We start from the raw sequence: 17,735 nt of genomic DNA on the forward strand, positions 1-17,735 counted from the left end.
CTGTTATTGCTGCTGTTGTCTTTGCAGATCACTAAAAAGCAGTGCTGCTGGAGTGGGGCTCTTCGACTTGGCTTTACTTCCAAGGATCCATCGAGGATTAACCCTGACACTCTGCCAAAGTATGCGTGCCCTGACTTGGTTTCCCAAAGTGGTTTTTGGGCCAAGGCTCTGCCAGAAGAGTTTGCAAACGAGGGAAACATCATAGCCTTCTGGGTGGACAAGAAGGGACGGGTTTTCTACCGGGTGAACGACTCCGCTGCGATGCTCTTCTTCAGCGGCGTGAGGACAGCAGAGCCCCTCTGGGCCTTGATCGATGTCTATGGGCTCACCCGTGGAGTGCAGCTCTTAGGTGAGTGCCTGGGTCCAAACACCAGGGTGATGCTGAGCCATCCGTGACGAAGGGCAAGGCTGACACTGCCTGTCCTCTCGCTGTGCTGGGACAAGTACAGGGAAACAGCTGTCGTTCCTCCCCAGAGCATCTCAGCACCTCAGCCTGGATCAGTGGGTGTTTGAAACTCAGCACGTAAATATAACATCGGTGAGAGGTGGGAAACAGCTGCTACAATATAGCACTAGAAGCCATGTCTAAGTAAATGGATTTCTGCTCAGAGGTGTAGCTCTATCAGAGAATAGCCTGGAGTGTGTCATACACCTTTGTTTTTATCTCATCTTCTGCTTTCCCTGTGCCAAAGCGGGGAAGTGCGTTTTACGTGCTGTGGTTAAATCCTTCCTGGATGGCACTGTTATGATTTTCTGTCAGGTTTAATGGACAGATTTGAAACATGGCTATCTTCCAAATTACCTGAGAGAATCTGTGGCTGGTTTTTCCAGGATGTTGCTTTCACGGAGGAGTTTTATTTGTCTTCTGGAGCCTGAAGGTTGGGTATACAGTTGGGATTGTAGGATGAGTGCTGAGTGCCTGTGTCTTCTGCCATCCTCAGGTGAAATGAAGATAGTTTGGCATTCACGAGGACTCAGTCATAGTCCCAGATGTGCAGGCTGTCAAGGTTTGGGCTATTTGAGTTTATACATCTTACAAGAACTGAAAAGATTCTCCGAGGATTGAAGGGCAGCAAGGTTGCTGGGGAGCCAGGAGTGTCAGCACACAGCCTTAGAGTTGGCTTTGGATTGTCACTGGCAGGAAAATTGCAGCACTTCTCCATGTAACGGTAGATTCATGGGTCTTCCTTTCACCATGGAAAAGGTTAGATGGTACCTGCTGACCTTCAGGAGCTGAGGTTCCTTCTGAAGATGAGATGATCTAGGCTGAGAGAGATCCTGGCTTTTTCCTGCCATCCAGCCTGTTAATCTCTGTTAAAGTGACAGCTTCATGCTATATATCAAAAACTTAAATTAAACTTCTTTTTCTGACAGTTCTGCCTCCTTTCTGCATTCCGTGCTGTATTAAAAAATATGGTGGCAGGTCTACCCATAGCAACCAACACAGCAAGGAAGAGGGATGTATGTTCAGGAGATGAAGGAATGAGACTGACCTTGTTGAAAAAACTCCTGGCCCAAGATTGCACAAGACAGAGGAATTGAAGAATTTCTCAGCAGCTTTTTCTTTTTTTAGGTGCAGAAAGATTTATCTTTTGTTGTGAATCAGCTTGAGTCAGAGCCACTAGGCAACTGTTCATAGGCCAAGGTGGTGGTATTTGAATTGGGATGGAGAATTTGGGCAAATGTCATGCTAAGGGTTCAGTTAGGAAGAGCTTACAAACAACTCCAAGTCCTACAGCTGTTCTTGTGAGATTTGGCACCTCAGGACTACTCTGCCTGATTAATGAGGGTCCATAACTCTGGATTATGTGTTTCCTTTCAAAACACCCGAGAAATCATTTCCTATCCGTCATCCGCCCCTGCATTGTCCTAGCATCTTCCACATCCCCCCTTCACAAGGAAAATGTGACTTCTGCCAGCCACTGACTTACCTCTAGTCCAAGAGGCTCTCGACTTTTTGGTGGGTATGAAGTCCCTGAATGAAGCAAGCAGCTTCTGAGTTTACACAGTTGGCGTGGAGCTCAGATACGTATTTATAGCTTGTTCCAGCAGCCTTCAGCAGGCTTTAAGCCTGCAACTGTGCTGAAACAGCTTCCACCCGAGTTCTCTGCATCTCCATTCATTATTAAACAGCACTAAAAGTCAGAGAAGGGAAATCATCAGCTGTGTTGCCCCTGGATCCTATAGACATACGTGTTACTATGCTCTGCATGCCTGCTCTAGTGTAGCAGACCACACATATAGCACAGGACAACTTGCCAAAAACTCCCGGGACTTGACAAATGAATTTCATAGCTTAGCTACAAACATATGGTTGAATTCAGCCTGGTATGGCATGCAGGGCATCTGATGGAGGCTGGGGATGCTGCAGTGGTATGTTGAACAGAAGAGCCTAGCATTTCAGATTCCAGTTCAGTGATTTATTACCCCCCCCAACCCCAAACATGTCCCTTGTTCTTAAGTCTTGCTATTTTCTCAATGCTTGTAGGGTTGCAGGGTCAAACTGCACCTCTGCACAGTCTCCATTTGCTTTTGTGTGTAAGAATCTGACCAAAAACTTTACCATTTCTGGTGTCTTTCTGTTTATTGCAGAATTAATCCCTCCCCACTCCCAGTAATGTAACTTTACTTCCAAAATGAGATTTGCCAAAGGAAAGACCTGCAGCAGTAAGTCTTGTGTCACTGCAAGATCCCAGCTCTGCAGGGAAATGGACAGTGTGCATTTATGTTCCCAGAAGTGACAACATCCAAAACTGCACATTTTTATTTTGCTTATCTGCATTACACTGGCAAATCAGTTCCAGCCCAAATAAGGAACTCAGTAAAACAGGGAAATGACTAAGTCTAGTTACACTGTTCCTGTCTTACAGATAGAATAAAGAAAGACTTGAATGAAGGGGGGCCCAAAGCCTGTGAGAGTTAAATGACTTGCCAGAGCAAAAGGTGTCATCTGCCATCAACCTTTTTACCCAGCTCAGTCCTGCCTCTCTCTATCTGCAGCACAGGCATTGCACAACATTCTGGCATCACTAAAATCCAGCTGGTTTGTACCTTAATTTTTCATTTCCTTCTGCTTATGGCTTTACTCACAGCATAAGACTTACTGACAATTACCCACGTGTCAGTACTGCTGTCACTGCACAGGTATATGTGGCTGTCACAGATGTTCCTGGGTCTGACTGTCCTTGCTGTATGTTCAAAGGCAGAGCCCTTTGAGCAGCTTCTTTGCCAGCTGGATTTTGAAATGAACCAGGTGAAAAAGGCTTTCACGGTCCACCACACCGCAGCCAAGGGGAGTTTGAACTGAGCTGGGACCATGGTTCGCCTGTCACTGCTGGAATGAGTCAAAAGGAGGCACTGGTTTAAATCTGCCTTGAGGTGGCTTCAGCGATGAGGTCCACAGTGCTGACACTCAGTCACAGGTGAGAGGCTGCTCCTTGCTCTCCTCTACCCACATTATAGAGATGAAAAGGCTTAAATTCACCCAGGAATCTGGTCTGCTCTGACCACAGGGTCTCAGCCAGTGTAAGGGCCCGCACAGAGGAATCTGTGGTGATGGAGTGCATGCATGTTCTGTGTTTTAGGGCATGAGTTTCAGTGTAGGTGCAGGCTTACATGACCTGTAAACATGCCCTTATACAGTGAGTCTCCTTCTGACATGCTCAGCTTGCAGGCAGCATGGCTTACAGCTCTGCTTTCCTTTTTGGGCAGCTAGTTTTGCACAAGTGCACTTTTACATTCCAGAGTAATTTAAAATAATATTTACTAAAAATGTGGCTTGTCCTTATGTTATCACTTCAACATACACACATGCTCATTCACACTTTTAAAAAAGAGTCCGAGAAAAATGGAATATAAGCAATCTGCTGCCTTGCTGCTATAATAAAGCATCAAAAAAAGAAAAGGAAAGGGCCAGCTGTTTAAATTCTAGAGTCTTCAGAGCTGTGGAGGAAGGATGGCAGCTCATGGGAACCAAGTGGTGTTGTCTCATATTAACCTGCTTCTTTCAAGCACTGGGCTTGAGCCTGGCATGTGCACTTTCTATGGATTCACATTCATGATGCAGGACAGCAAGGTTGGCAACTTCCCTCAGTCATGTGTGCAGTACAGCATGATGAGTTCTCAGCATTTTCCTTTACCTTTGGTGGGGGATTACAGGTTTGCCTCTTCTATGTGGTGCCTTTTTGAAAATCACAACATTTTTCTCATTTTGGAAAATCACCCCATTTTTTGGGCAGTGACATTGCAGCAGGCATTGCAGAGTGCTTAAGATGGGAAAGGCCCTATGACGATCATCTGGTCCTACCATCTAGTGTCTTTTCTTTCAAAGCACAATGCAGGTGCTCTAAAAGTACAGAAAAATGGGGCTGCAAAACAGTTATGATTGCAGGATACCTCACTACTCATCCTGTGTTTCCAGTGGGGTGATGTGAGGTACAGTTTGCTCGTTTTCCTTGGTCCCATTCTTTGCTAGAGTGATCAGCAATCACACCCCTTTACTGTTTATTACTCTGTTCACACTCTTCTCCCATCCATCAGTATTTTCATTCATGCAGTATTTCAGAGTATTCTTGGTCTTTTACCAGCACAGACTTTGAAAACCAAGGATAATTTTATTTAGATCGGCACACTGAGAGGCACCTGCTGAAAGCTAAGTCTCACCACATCTTGTAAATACAGAATATGTGAAAAACTAGTAAGACCTTGCAAGATTGGAAAGTTTTAAATGCATGTGTATTAAATGTGCATGTATTAGATTTAGCCAAAGTAGAAGCAGTATAAATATATATTTCAGTCGTAAATATATATACAGATCCTAGTAGAATTAAATGGGAGTTCTGTATATTATATTAGATATTTGAGAAATCTCTTCTTTCACCAGCTCTTCCTAGCTTCTTATTGTTTTATGTTAGCAAAGTATCAAAGTTAAAATGTGAACTGATCCTGGATGGAAATGTACCCATCTTATGCCTCAAGCTGGTGTCTCTTTGACAAGGAAGTTGCACATTTTAAGGGAAAGAAGGAAATGTTCTTCTTTATTCATGTCTGTCAGTTCTTACGTAGTTTGGATCTCTAGCTCCAGGCCACCTTTAGAAGAAACATTAAGTAAGCCTTTAATGAGGTAGATTTATGGGCAAATTTCAGGTGTGAATGGTATAAGACTGATGATAAATCTAATTTATTACATGCATCTGCAGTTTTACTGTGTGGTTATTACTATTTTATTTTCCAAGTGCAAAGCTTATTTTCCATTGCCCACGGGAATTCATTTTGTTGCTATTCTGACACGTGCGAATAAGCAGACTGATGTGCTGGGAGTGCTTCGCACTGAACAAAATGGGATGATCAGATATGACTGCAGTGTATTTTTATAGGGTATTGTTGAAAGTGGAAGCTATAAACAATTAATCCTTTTTGTGGAAGTCTGTGACTATCTGATGGAAAAGCATAATAAGTGCTTAAACAGAGTCCTACTTAATGAAGGCAAGATCCACAAGACCTGCAAACAGTCAGTTGTCCTTGTTTTTCCTCATCTCCTAAGGGGAGAGAGAATTTAAATTGCTCATAAAGTTTTATTGTCTGTAGCTGTTGTCTCTATGGCAGCTGCAGGAAGCTCTCTCGCACAGCTGAAAATGTGAAAACAGTTTAATAAATAACTCATCTCTTGCCATTTTAATTATCCCTGCTTTGCCTTAGCACCTCTGCAGGGACGTATTTTTCCAGGTGCAATAAGCACCCAAAAGTTAGCCCAGGACCTGGGCAGCTCCATGTGCTTGAGGGTCTGTCTGTCCTCCAGGTCTGCCTGTCTAGGTTGTGATGATGAGGCTGCTGGACACAGCACTTTTAAGCAAGCCAGAGCTCCTCTTGGCCATGTGAATGCCGTGGGGGATTTTTTCTTCTCTTTGTGTTTGACTGTCAGCAGTGGAGACTTTGTGCCCATGAGCTGGGGAAGGCAGCATCTGCCTGCCCTCACGGTCGGCACGGGGCATTTGGGCTGAGCAGCAAATGACGAACACCAAGAAGGTCAGGACAGGCAGATGCCGAGTGAAATATGGTCTCTGAGGGATCAGCATTTCAGGTTTCCGCGGGTCTCCATGAGGAGTTGAATTACAAAGTTGCACAGAGGCTCTGCACCTTACTCCTATTTTTTCCCATTGTGCTTTGGATAACCTGTTGCTTTCACCTGAAGCACCTTTGCCTTAGCAGGACCTCTTGGAGGGGAAAGCATTGCCACAGGTGAACAGAAAGGACAAAATCCGTTACATAATGTGCTGTAGGGCACTTTATATCCACAAAATGTCCACATCGGCATCAGGAGAGCCTGCAAAGGTACCTGGGTAGGAATAAATTTAAAAGGGATTAGTCTGGCTTTTATTGCCCAGACTGAGAAAAATGGAGGCTGCTACAGGACAGAACGACCAGTGGAAAAACACATTTTGTGCTGTAAAGTTTCTTTAGTTCGGGTAAGCTGAAATATTGTTCCTAACACAGGCAAGAAGGGACACTTTACCCATAAAAACCCAAGGAAATATGAAAACTCTGACAATTTTAAGTGGTGTTTATGTTATGGGTATGTTGTGGTTCAGATGCTGACCCTGCAAAGATGGGCCCCTATGTTAAAAAAAGTGGAGTCTTCACATTAAATATCTGTTGTGATGATTGATTTGGCTGTTGCTCTAAGGAGATAAATGTTGCTGGTTTGCACTAAGTTGTTTATCTTGCCTTTGCTAAGTACTGGAAGTGTGGAAAGTAGAGTCTGGAAACAGTGGTTCAAATTAAAAGGCTTTTGACTTTCTTTTACTTCTAATAAAGGTATGAACTACTTGAATAATTGAATGTATACTGAATTTATTACATAGCTGTAGTTAGTTACAGACATTTCTAGCATGTACATGGCCTTAGAGAATAATAATCCACCACTAATGGAGCAGTGTATTCTTTTGACAGACATTTCAAAGAATTGCTTAGGTTAGCAATGATTTTAGCTTTTTGATTTAAACCATTAGGATATCTATGCTGCTTTTTTTTTAACACACTCTTATTAACTGATACTTAATGCAACATTAATTGCATTTTCCTTAGTTTGTCTAATATAGTTCCTTTTTTAAAATCGGTAAGTAATAGGTGTCTTAAAAAAAAAGGGAGAGAGTATATGTTGGGAGAGAAAATTAATCTTTGCAGCTTTCTTAATACTTTTCTCAAAAATATTCAGCCAAATAGTTTAAACTATTCAAACCTTGGGCTGTAATGCTGAAAGCTAATTCCTCTTCATTCATAAAGCTACAGCTTGAGAAAAAGGGTTTATTTGGAGCTGGGGGTAAGTTTTGGATGTGAATTGAGTGATCTGGTAAAAGTATAACAATTTATTGTGCTAATCTTGCAATTCCAGCTATTGCAGCTGTTCCAGCTGTGGAGGCCCTTTCCCCTAAGCCTGTATGACAGATGACAGCTAAACACTGCTTGTATGATAAAACTAAACGCTGTCTCTGTGCAGAAAGTCTCTGCTGGCCTGAGATAGCACTTTGTCATTTCAGTGTCTAATTGGCCTCACAGCTGCTGAATATGCAATTCACCGTACAGAGGATGTGAATTTGTTATCCCTGTAGGTGTCTGAGTTATTAAAAAAGTTTGACACCTTTAATAAAATAAAATCGAGTTTTCCATCGATATCACCAACAGAGCTAAAAATGAGATTGCTCTGTAGTCCCAGTCTCCTTTGTTTTTTTTTTTTTTCCCAAGCTGCATAAGCAGAACTGTTGTTGTTGGGCTCAGTATAGAAACCCTTACCTACAGCCCAACTCTACTCTCAGTTTTGCCAGCCGAAACTGGTAGGTACTGTGGAGTCACTCTGGTTTTACACTGTGTGCAGTCTCTAGCCCTGGGTTTTTGCTCACTCATCCCTTCTTTTTGGCCAAACACTGAGCAGCAGAAGCTTCTCCAGACCTTGTCTGGCTTAAACTGAAGGAAAGAAAACATTTTGACTGTGCTGGTTTTTGAAGCTATGCTGATTCAAGCCAAAACTTCTCCTTCACAGAATCATAGAATCAGAGAATAGTTTGAGTTTGAAGGGACCTTAAAGATCACCTAGTTCCAATCCCACTGGCATGGGCAGGGATGCCATTCACTAGATCATCTTTAGTCATGCTGAGCTACTTCTGTTGTAAAGGTCTTCATCTTTTATTGAATCCACTCCCAATTTTGATGCAGATGTTACATCAGCTCTGCTTGTGATGCAGCTGATCCTGTGAGGTGCTGTGCTCAGTGAGAGCCTGGACTCCTCTCTCCTACTCAGACATTTAGGAAAATCTCAATCTTTCATTCTTCTATCATGCTCTCTTAATTGCATTTTCATAATATGTTCTTCTGACAATAGTTTTTAAATGTTTCCCCTACGTTGTGGCTTTTGGTGAAAATATCATGCCTTATGCTGACATGCACTAGGTAAGTGCTTCTTCTGTTTTCTTGGAAATTATAGCAGGGTAGTGTTGGCAGAACTTTGTGAAATTTATACAAAGCATTCCATGTCTATTGGCTAGAACAGTATGTCCAGTCACAAGTTTTGATTCTCAGACATCAGCATTGTTTTGATGTTAAAGGCCTTTACAAAATACATTTTTTTTAAAGTCCCATTCCATCTGCTCATACTAGATTTTGAAATTAAAATCATTTGGGATTGGTAAATTTTTGGTCTGTAGCTAGGGGTAAAAGATTGGTAAAACAGATTGCTGGCCACTGACTATGGATGGTGTGTTTAAGAAGATGAAAATCTCTTGTGATGCATCTGGCTACCAGTGTGACTGTTCACAGACGATTAATTCTCTTCAGGAAAAAAAAAAAAAGTTTAATTGCTCTATCTTTTTAAGAGGATAAAGACCACTCCAGGGACAAAGCCTTTCAAATCCAGTAATCCTATTCCCATGCTGGTGCTGTGCCAATAAATACTGCATCACTTGCAAGGAAAGATCTGAAGCCTCTAAAATATTTAACGCAGCGTGTTCCCTCTTTCTCTGCCTGCCCAAGACCAGAGGACCCCAGCACCTCTGAGCCCCACAGGTGTTCACTTGAACCAGGAGGCTGGTGACAATTTGTTCAATATGTTTCTGCAGGTATTTACATTTCCTCCTCATTCTGCAGTGGTGTTTCCCTGGTTGATTTTCGTTGCTCTCTCTGGTGTTTGTAGGCAGCAGCCATCACTCTCCTGAGCCCTTCCCAGACATCAGCAATCCACTCTGTTATCCCAGCATGGCTTGTGTGAAAGCATCTTTTTGACAAAAACACTGGGCCTTTTGGTTTCTGCCCCTGTTTGTAGCCCCGTTTGTTCTAGATCTGATTCAATGTTTCCATACACTGGAATGTGTATGCTCATGTCAGAGGTGAGCCTTGATGTTGCCTGCATTTGTCAAAACGCATTTTTATTGCTTCATTCCTGACACAGGAGAGCCTGTGGATGTTGTCTGTAACACCCCTTGGCCAGGTGGAAGGAAATTGGCCTCATGATGGAGATCAGAGCTAGAGATAGTCAGAAAGAAAACTGGACTAATGAGAATTTCACCATGGAGCTGCAGGGACCGACAATTTCAGCTCAGCCTAATTGTGCACTCTAGAGAAATACATAAATAATTTGGTTTTGAGCCATACTCACTATTATGACTATTTTTATAATAAGTTCTAGTGCTTCAGTTTTGGATGTGATTCCTGAAAGATCAGCGGTCCACAAAAAGCAGATGAAACGTCAAAGTAACAATCTGATGGTGAGGCAGAGGGTGCTCTATGTTGGCAGGCTAAGGGAGGAAAGCTGGTGGAGGGAAAATTCAAATGGGAAGTAAAATGCTATTTTTTTAAAGCTGTGTAGTTTCCAACTGGGCAATTGGAACCCATTCTCAGTTGCTCAGGAAAGAATACTGCATAGGCTGCAGGGCCCAAATTCAACAGGATGGTAAATTCCCTACCCACCTCCATGCATATGTAGCTATATGGTATGCCAGAAATCAGTTATATGCTTGAATAAGTATGTTAATTCACATTCCTAAAGATAGCCATGTGCTTAAGTGCTTTGCTGGATCCTTTTCTTTGCCATCTGCTTGTTACTGGGTTCTGTGCAGGGCTTGCTAGGTCAAAACCTGTGGTCTGTGGTTAATCAGTAATCAATGGTTATGCAGGGATTAGCCTCTGTGCTTAATGGGTTTTCTGGGCAGCAAAGACTCTTTTAGGAGGAGGAGGAGGAAGAGAGAGAAGAACATGAGCAAGAGAGGCTGAATGCACTGTTGAAGTTGGAGGGGAAGTAGAAAGGTTGCCTCCAGGCAGTGTGGTTTTCTTGGAAAATGTGTCTGGTTTCTGTGCAGGAAGGTTTAAGAAGGGGTCCAGATGCCTGAGATAGCGGAGCAGGAAGGTGAAAACACAGAAAAAGGGTGAACTGCTGTGTGAAAGCAGTGGAAGGACATGTTTGGCAAAGAGAGATCAGGTTATATTGATGGGAAAGGCAAGGACAACCCGGTGACCAAAATACCATCCTTTCCTTGACTGGTTTCTTCACTGACACCAGTGGCTCATTTTGTCTTTGTGCTGGCAATTCATAACCCAAAGGCTTTGGCTTCTTTTCCCCCCCCCCCCCCTTTATCTGGACAGCACAGGGTGTTAGGTGTGTTTGAATTATTTTGTATGGGTCACCATGAATATCTGGCATGTTCCCTGAAGATAAGTGAGCTCTTTTATCAGGTCAAGCACATACTACTGACAGTCTCTCTATCATAGGGATCATGAAGATACAGGAGAAAACAACACTGGGGAAAGAATCTGAGTCAGATTTGTTTCTTACATCTTGAATTAGATTGATGGTTCTCTGTTCTGCTCTTGATAACACCTGTTCCTCTTCATGCAATGGTTCTTTTTATCGTATAATTTATTTGTTATAGAAGTTTTTTTGCTAATAGCAAGTATTGACAGAACTAACTATCAGAGGATTTATTTGGATGAAGGCAAGCAGTCTATGAGGAGAGATGAGAGATACTCCTTTGTGCTTTGCAGTGGGGATTTCACACTCCTTCATCTGTGTCTGTGGAATTTGCTGCCAGATAAACTCCTGTCTATAGAGTTGGACTTTAGAGTCTGATCTTCCACTTAGCAGCATATCTAGCTTGCTTGGCTGAGAAAAAAACCCAAGCAACCATCTCTAAAATATGCACTGAATGCAGTTATTTTTCCAGCAGAGGGTTTAGTTACAATGGGCAACCTGGAAGATTAATTCAAATCAATAGCAAACGTGACTTTAAAAAGAACTAGCTATGCTAACCTGAATAGTTGCTATGGGCAAGCGTTTAGAATTGAAATAGCCTGACACTGGTTTAGCTAGATTCAGAGTGAGATCAGCTGACATCAGATTTACTTTAGGAGTTTTGCTGACAACCACGTAAGTGAGAAAAAAAAAATTTAACCTCTCTCTGAGACAGACACGGAGTGAATGGTGGCTACTGGAAAAGGCCAGGCAGCCACCTCTCATATCTTTAGCTGAAGGGTGAAACCCAGTAGTGACTGCAAGGAGATTCTCAGACTGTTCTGGGCAGACTTAAAGATAACTTTGCTGTCTCTCCTGGAGATGTTTCACTGCTGGTTATTCTGTCATAAGCATTGCCTAGGGCGTTTTTGCACCAGGAGTGCCAGATGTTTGCAACTGCTGTCCCCTCCCCAGGATGTTCTGTTGGCAACTCTCTGACCAAGCTATTATTTTATGGTATATTTAGTTCTTTTTTATCTTTCCTCACTGTCAGTCTATACAGAACAATAATCATGTTTTCTTCTTTACCACAGCCTCCATATCCTCCTGTCATTCTCAAAATGCTTCTGTGATGTTAAATCTCTTCCAGTTATATGATGAGAATTAATTCATTCTGACACAGCCATGAAAATCTGATTCAGTTCCTTTTTTTGGTATCTCAGTCACAGTCCTTGATCACAAATCAGCATGAGTCAGAATTTCCCAGGTTATTATTTCCTCAGAAAGGCTGATTGCAACCCTGTCTCCATATTTAATATCCTTTTTCTGACTGAGGTGGAGCAGAGCAGTGGAGGCTGCAGTAATTTTGACTGCAGACCTGTCTATTGTTCTGGCATTTGATGCCCCAGGTGGCAAAGGTGACACCAGAGAGTGTCCCGCAACAGTTTTAGTGTTGCAGTTTCCCATCATTAGAGAGTTGAGTCCACGCTAGTTCTACAGCATAAAGATGACTACAGAACCTATAAGGATTTATTACTCTGGAGACTAAGAAGTTGTGGTTCACAGGTGGCGATTGGGCACAGTGGCTTTATCAGTGTATACCAGGAAATGAGAGTTAGGTAATGAGTTTTTAGAACTATCCTATCTAAGCACTGATCCTCTGCCAAAGTGGACTGCCCTGAGATGTTTCACATAGATGGGTGTGGAGTCCTTTGGGGTTCAACTATTTAAATGAGTAGCTTATCTGAAGTTATTAAAAGTACATCAGAATGAAAAGTAAGTAGGAAGTACTCTCTTTGGGGCCCTTATCATTCATTTATTGTCTCCAATACATCTTTGTCTCTCAAATTTTGTGTATAGAGGCCAGGACTGCTTGGGCTGACCATTGAAGGGGTGGAGTGCTGTCAGTCTGTTTTGTTGGGCTGGGCTGTGGCCAGGAGGGGTTTGGAGGCACCTGGAAGCTTCCATTCCCTTATACAGAGCCTCTGGCAGGAGGAAATCCTGCTTCCAGTCGCCTTTCTACCTCTCCTTGTTCTGAAGGCTGTGCTGTCAGCTGAGCAGGAGCTGCAAGGGCTGCAGGAAGGAGCAGGTGAGACCCCTGAGCTGGTCCTGTGGGGTTCATCACTGCACAAATTCAATGTCCAGCTTGAGGGCTAAGGAAGCATTTCCATATGATGGCAGCAGTTTCCTTTTGTGTCTCTCTTGGCTTCTTCAAATAGGGCACTGGTAGCTTTAATACCCACTTGGGGTTTTTGCTTGCTTGTTTGTTTCCTACCAAGCTCTATAATAGTTTTTTTTAAAATGTAAACAGAAAAACAATGCTCAGAGAGAGATCAGTCCACTATTTTTATGAGGGAAGGATATTTATTAGGATTTAATTTTGCGGGAAAAGCAACCAAGCACTGCCTGCAGGAGAAAGCCTTTACACACTGGTGTGAGTACATCAGATCAATAACTAGTGGTTAGCAGGGAGGGACAAAAAACCATCCTTAGTTTTAGTGGTAAAGGATTCAGCTCCTCATTCAGGCTCAGATTTCTCATTTTCCTGAGACACATCACAAAAGTGCATTCATTTTTCAGGATGGAGATACTGCTTTTCTCCCTGACAGGGGACTGTGGGTTTCAAATCTTCTGAGTTGTTGGACTCCTTACATGCTAAAGTGGGCAGGCCAAGCTGCTGGTCTGACAGAAGTGCCTCATCTTGATTTGACTCGTGTGCCTTGTGAGTGTGTTTCTGAGTTACTGTTTCGTGATTTGATTTTTATATTGTGTTGCACATGCCAAAGGCTGCACTGGGCTGCTGCTGCCCTGCTGGACACGATGGTTATTAAAGCTTAGGTGAGTGAACTCAATTTCTCGTGAAGTTTCCAAACAACTCTAGGCTTTATTGATGAGAAGAATTAGGATAAGATGCTGGCACACTGAGCAGAATGGGTGGCCTTTGTGAGGCTCATCCATTATTAATCAGCCATGTAATTTCCCTTAAGTGGCAAGGTGGGATTGCTTTTGTTTTAGGCCCAATTGCATCTTCATGCTAGGAGCAGAGATGAGACCCTCTTGTCTGCATTACTGTGAATTACCCATCTGGGAAATGAGGTGCTGTAGGTTGGAGATGCTGCCTGGGAGCTCGCTCGTGACACAGACACACAATCAGATGCTGAATAAGCAAGAAATGAATTCCTCCTTCCCTTTCTTTTTTCCCCCATAAGAGATGGGTTTGTTTTTTTGCTGGAGCTTTGCCTGTGTAAAGGCTGCAGTGTGGAGCCAGTGTTTGCTGTCACACTTAACCTTTGGCATGTCAGAAAGCAGCTTATGGTGGGGACCAAAAGCTTTCTCTGATGGTAGTAGCTGAGCCACGGAGGGGACCTGGGGGAGCCAACCAGCCCCACCTGAAAACACTGGAAAATAAATTCTTCACAGATGAGACAACTGTAGGACACTGACTTAGTACAGCCTAATAGCTGAGCTTCAAATGCCTTATAATGGAGAACAAATCAGGATACTCTTAGCTAAAAACAGAGTGATAACATAATAAACGTAACCCTATTGAACTCCAGGAAGCATAAATCACTTAAAAGCATTATTAAAAAAAATATTTATGATTCACTCCTGAACTCTGTTTTACAGTCTGAAAAATGCTATGTTTTGCTTTCATAAAGGCATTTCCCTTCATCGATGTTGTTGCAATTAGGGGGAGTGATAATGAGCCAGAAGTCAGCTGAATGATGTTGCCTTTTGAGGATCTCTACAGCTGCCATTTTCATAGCATGAATAGCGATGCTTGGTGTTGGCGGAGAAGCTCCCGTGGATCAGTGCTCCAGAAACTGGAAATGTTGTGTTTTGTAATACACCCCCACTCCCCTAAACCTACCATGTTGTTGAATTCCATCCACTTAAAACAGAGCCTATGTTTAACAATAATTTAAATCATTATCCTGCCTGTCAGCTCGGAGTTAAGGGGCTATGCAACTGCGATTCTCTGTTTAGAAACTGCCTGGAATAATAACTTTCAGATGTCTCAAATATGCACCACTTATCTATAACATCTAAATACAAATGTCTCCCTGCTGAGCAAGCCCAACACTGTTTACCTATCGTGTCCAAACCATTCCAGAAGGTTTGCTTGGCGTGGAGCGGAAGGCCCTATATCCGCAGCTCCGACAGCCCTGTCAGTGTGATGTTTTTCAACTCTTCCTCACCCTTAGGTGATTGCAAAGAAAGAAATAGCCTGAGGCTGGGGGTGACAAGTGAAGAATGTCCCTGCGTGTGCGTCGCCCTTCCCCCCGCCACACTCCAAGGGTAAAAGTGCGCTGGGAGGCAGCCCCGTGCTCCTGCAGACGGGATGATGCTCACGCCGTTGGGTCCCTGCCAGCTGCTGTGAGATGATCCAAATGCTGCATCCCGCGTGCCCCGGGCGCGCTGGGGCCGAGCAGAGCCGAGGCGGTGTCGCCAGCTTGGGGGCCTCGGGCTCTTTCTCCGCGTGCAGACCTCGGTGGGACCTGTCGAGTCTCATTGAACATCGGGCTACGCGACGGGCTTGAGCCGTATGCTCCCCCAGGCCACGGCGTGCCCGGGCCGTGTGCCACAGCTGGGTGGCCCCGCTGCCGATGGGGGCTGCCGTGCTGGCTGTGGGCACTCAGCGTGTCCCTCAGGGAGCTGTGGGGGTGATGGGCTGTGGCGTGGGGCTGCCCCAGCAGCTCTTGAGCAGGGAAAACTGAAAAATCCTTCCTTGCTTCGCTATGTCTGACCTGTGGCTTAACATCGGAGAGCCCTCGGGACTTCTGGGGGCTCTCAGAAAGGTGTGGAGTGTCTCATGCCACCAAGCTGGAAAGAGGAGCTGCATTCCCATAGACGGCATTAGGTACCTAAGGCCTCTGCACAGTGCTCTGCAACCTAATGGGATACACTACATGGCTTCCAAATTTCCTATTACATCCCGGAGAGCCCCACATAGTGCTTGGGCTTTGTTTCCCTTGGGCACACAGAACACCCTTAGCTGCTGTGCACTGTCCTGATGCAGTGAACAAAGGTTAAATAAGGAGAAGTGAGAAACTTTTAGTGCATCTTTGCATCATCTTTGGTCCCTAGGTGAAGACTGAGTCACAGCTCTTGTTCATATATCAGGTCTATGCAAATGTTATCGACATTCTTTCTGGGGCTCTTATCCCTCTGCTCTCAGTTAACTCCTGCATTACTTGTGTCCAGCCCCTGCAGTACTGCTGCTGTCCTCATGCTACACAACAGCAGGTGTTTTGAAATGAGCATTGAGGGGCCACAGTTCATCTCAAATTGTTTTACACGGCTATGGTTATGGAAGCAAGCCTTGCCCCTTGTCCTCTCAGGAGAGCAGTTAGCATGGTGTCCTCTCCGTAGCCACCCAGGGCTGCCACAATGGAGCTCTACTGATCTCCTGCCTCTGCAGTCACACTGGGCCCACGATAGTGTTTTTAAGAATAGCTGCAATTAGTGAAGTGTGCAATGTCTGAGCTCAAAGCATGGTTTCTTCCTCATTTTTCTTTTTTTAATGCAGGCTTCCTTGTAGGGATGTGACTTGGAGAGGAATCCTTTATAGTTTGCTCGCAGCCTGCTAAGGAAACCAGACTGGTGAGGCTCAGCACCTGATGACTTTTCCTCACACAGCATAGCTGCCTCCACGCACAGGAGTATTCAGGCCAGTTTACTTGCTTGGAATGCCCAAACTGTGCTTCTGTTCTTCCTTCATCTGTGTGGACATAGTAAGTCAGATTCTTCTAGTTACAGCTTTTCTGGACAGAAACATGCACAGGCACATGTCTTGGTGCCTGCTCAGCTTGCTGGAGCTGCCTGTCCCACCTGCTGCTCCAGCACTGTGGTAATGGGGGAGAAGCTCCTCTTGGGGAGCTGGCGGCTCTGCCGTGCTCAGGAAATTAGCTCCTCTGAGGTCACTATCTCTCTATTCATCCTCCCACTCTGAACAGTCAGGGGCTCTCTCTTTATGGGCCTGTTCTCACATACATAAGCATCAGGTCGAGGATGGGAATGGGAGCAGGATGCAAGATCCATGGGCACTCCATCCACAAGCTGTTTCCTACTGCATGTTCTTCCATTCCTCAGCAGCTCCTCACTGATATTCCCACCATTACTCATGCCAGAGCTCCTGGAGCAAGTTAGCACAGTAGAAAAATTTCATATATATAATCCATTGCTGTTGTGTGTATCTGTGCTGCTGGTGTGTGGCACTGAAAAGCTACCTATGTCCTCTACACAGAACATCACATTTACCAGTCATTCTCTGATACTGGTTTGCAGCTTGGCCATGGATGCAGAAAAATAATTTGCAGGCTCTGGAGCTGCCTTCATGCTGTTTGTTGCTCTAAATTTGTGTGGGGTGTTTGCTGCCCAGACAGAGAGAAGGCAGCGATAGCGATCCTGGCATCTCAGATGTCGCCAGTGAGAGATGACCAGTGACGTGTTTGTTCCCAAGCAGCATCCCGAGGTGACACGACAGAATGACAGATGGTGTTGGGTTGCACGAGAAGCACTGTTGGCGTAAGGGGTATAAACAGCAAGTGTGAGCCCACGTGATCAGGTCCAATCAGTCTCTGCAAGGAGCCATAGCTAGTTTCAGTTGTTGGGGGTGGGAATTGTTTGCTATAATAAGCTAAAGGTTCAAAGCTGAATTGAATCTCAGCTCCTCCAAAACCCCCAGTGCTTTCTGATCTGGTGTTTTGATTACCTGAACCCATTTTAAATGTTAGCTCAAGCGTCAAGCCCTTGCATTTCCATTTAGCTGTTCAAGGAAAACAATTTTAATAGCTACCCAGCTATTCATCAGGATTAGGCCCTCCTGGAGTAATTTGGATAGCATGGAAGCTAACTGCAGTATGATCCGAGCTTAACTTGGAACATCCAGAGGCACCAAAAAACATTTGCTTCTGTAACTGAAGCGTGCTCCTCAGCCCCCACTCTTCATACTGCTGGCCATGTCCAGGACCAGAAGAGGAGGGGCTGGGGGACAGCCTGCTCTCCTGTTATTCCTGGCCCT

General features: G+C 44.3%; 1 protein-coding gene across 2 annotated transcripts in view; it reads left to right on the forward strand.

Annotated features, from left to right (window-relative positions):
• Window positions 1-17,735, forward strand: part of NEURL1 (neuralized E3 ubiquitin protein ligase 1) — an 82,136-nt gene that overhangs the window by 28,367 nt on the left and 36,034 nt on the right. For both annotated transcript variants that reach the window (XM_017726176.1, XM_017726174.1), the window contains exon 3: window positions 28-349. In XM_017726176.1, the coding sequence (XP_017581665.1) occupies window positions 28-349 (322 nt within the window). The remainder of the gene's footprint in view (window positions 1-27; window positions 350-17,735) is intronic.

Source organism: Corvus brachyrhynchos, unplaced genomic scaffold, assembly GCF_000691975.1.
Source record: "Corvus brachyrhynchos isolate BGI_N302 unplaced genomic scaffold, ASM69197v1 scaffold61, whole genome shotgun sequence".
Classification (NCBI taxonomy): Eukaryota; Metazoa; Chordata; class Aves; order Passeriformes; family Corvidae; genus Corvus; species Corvus brachyrhynchos.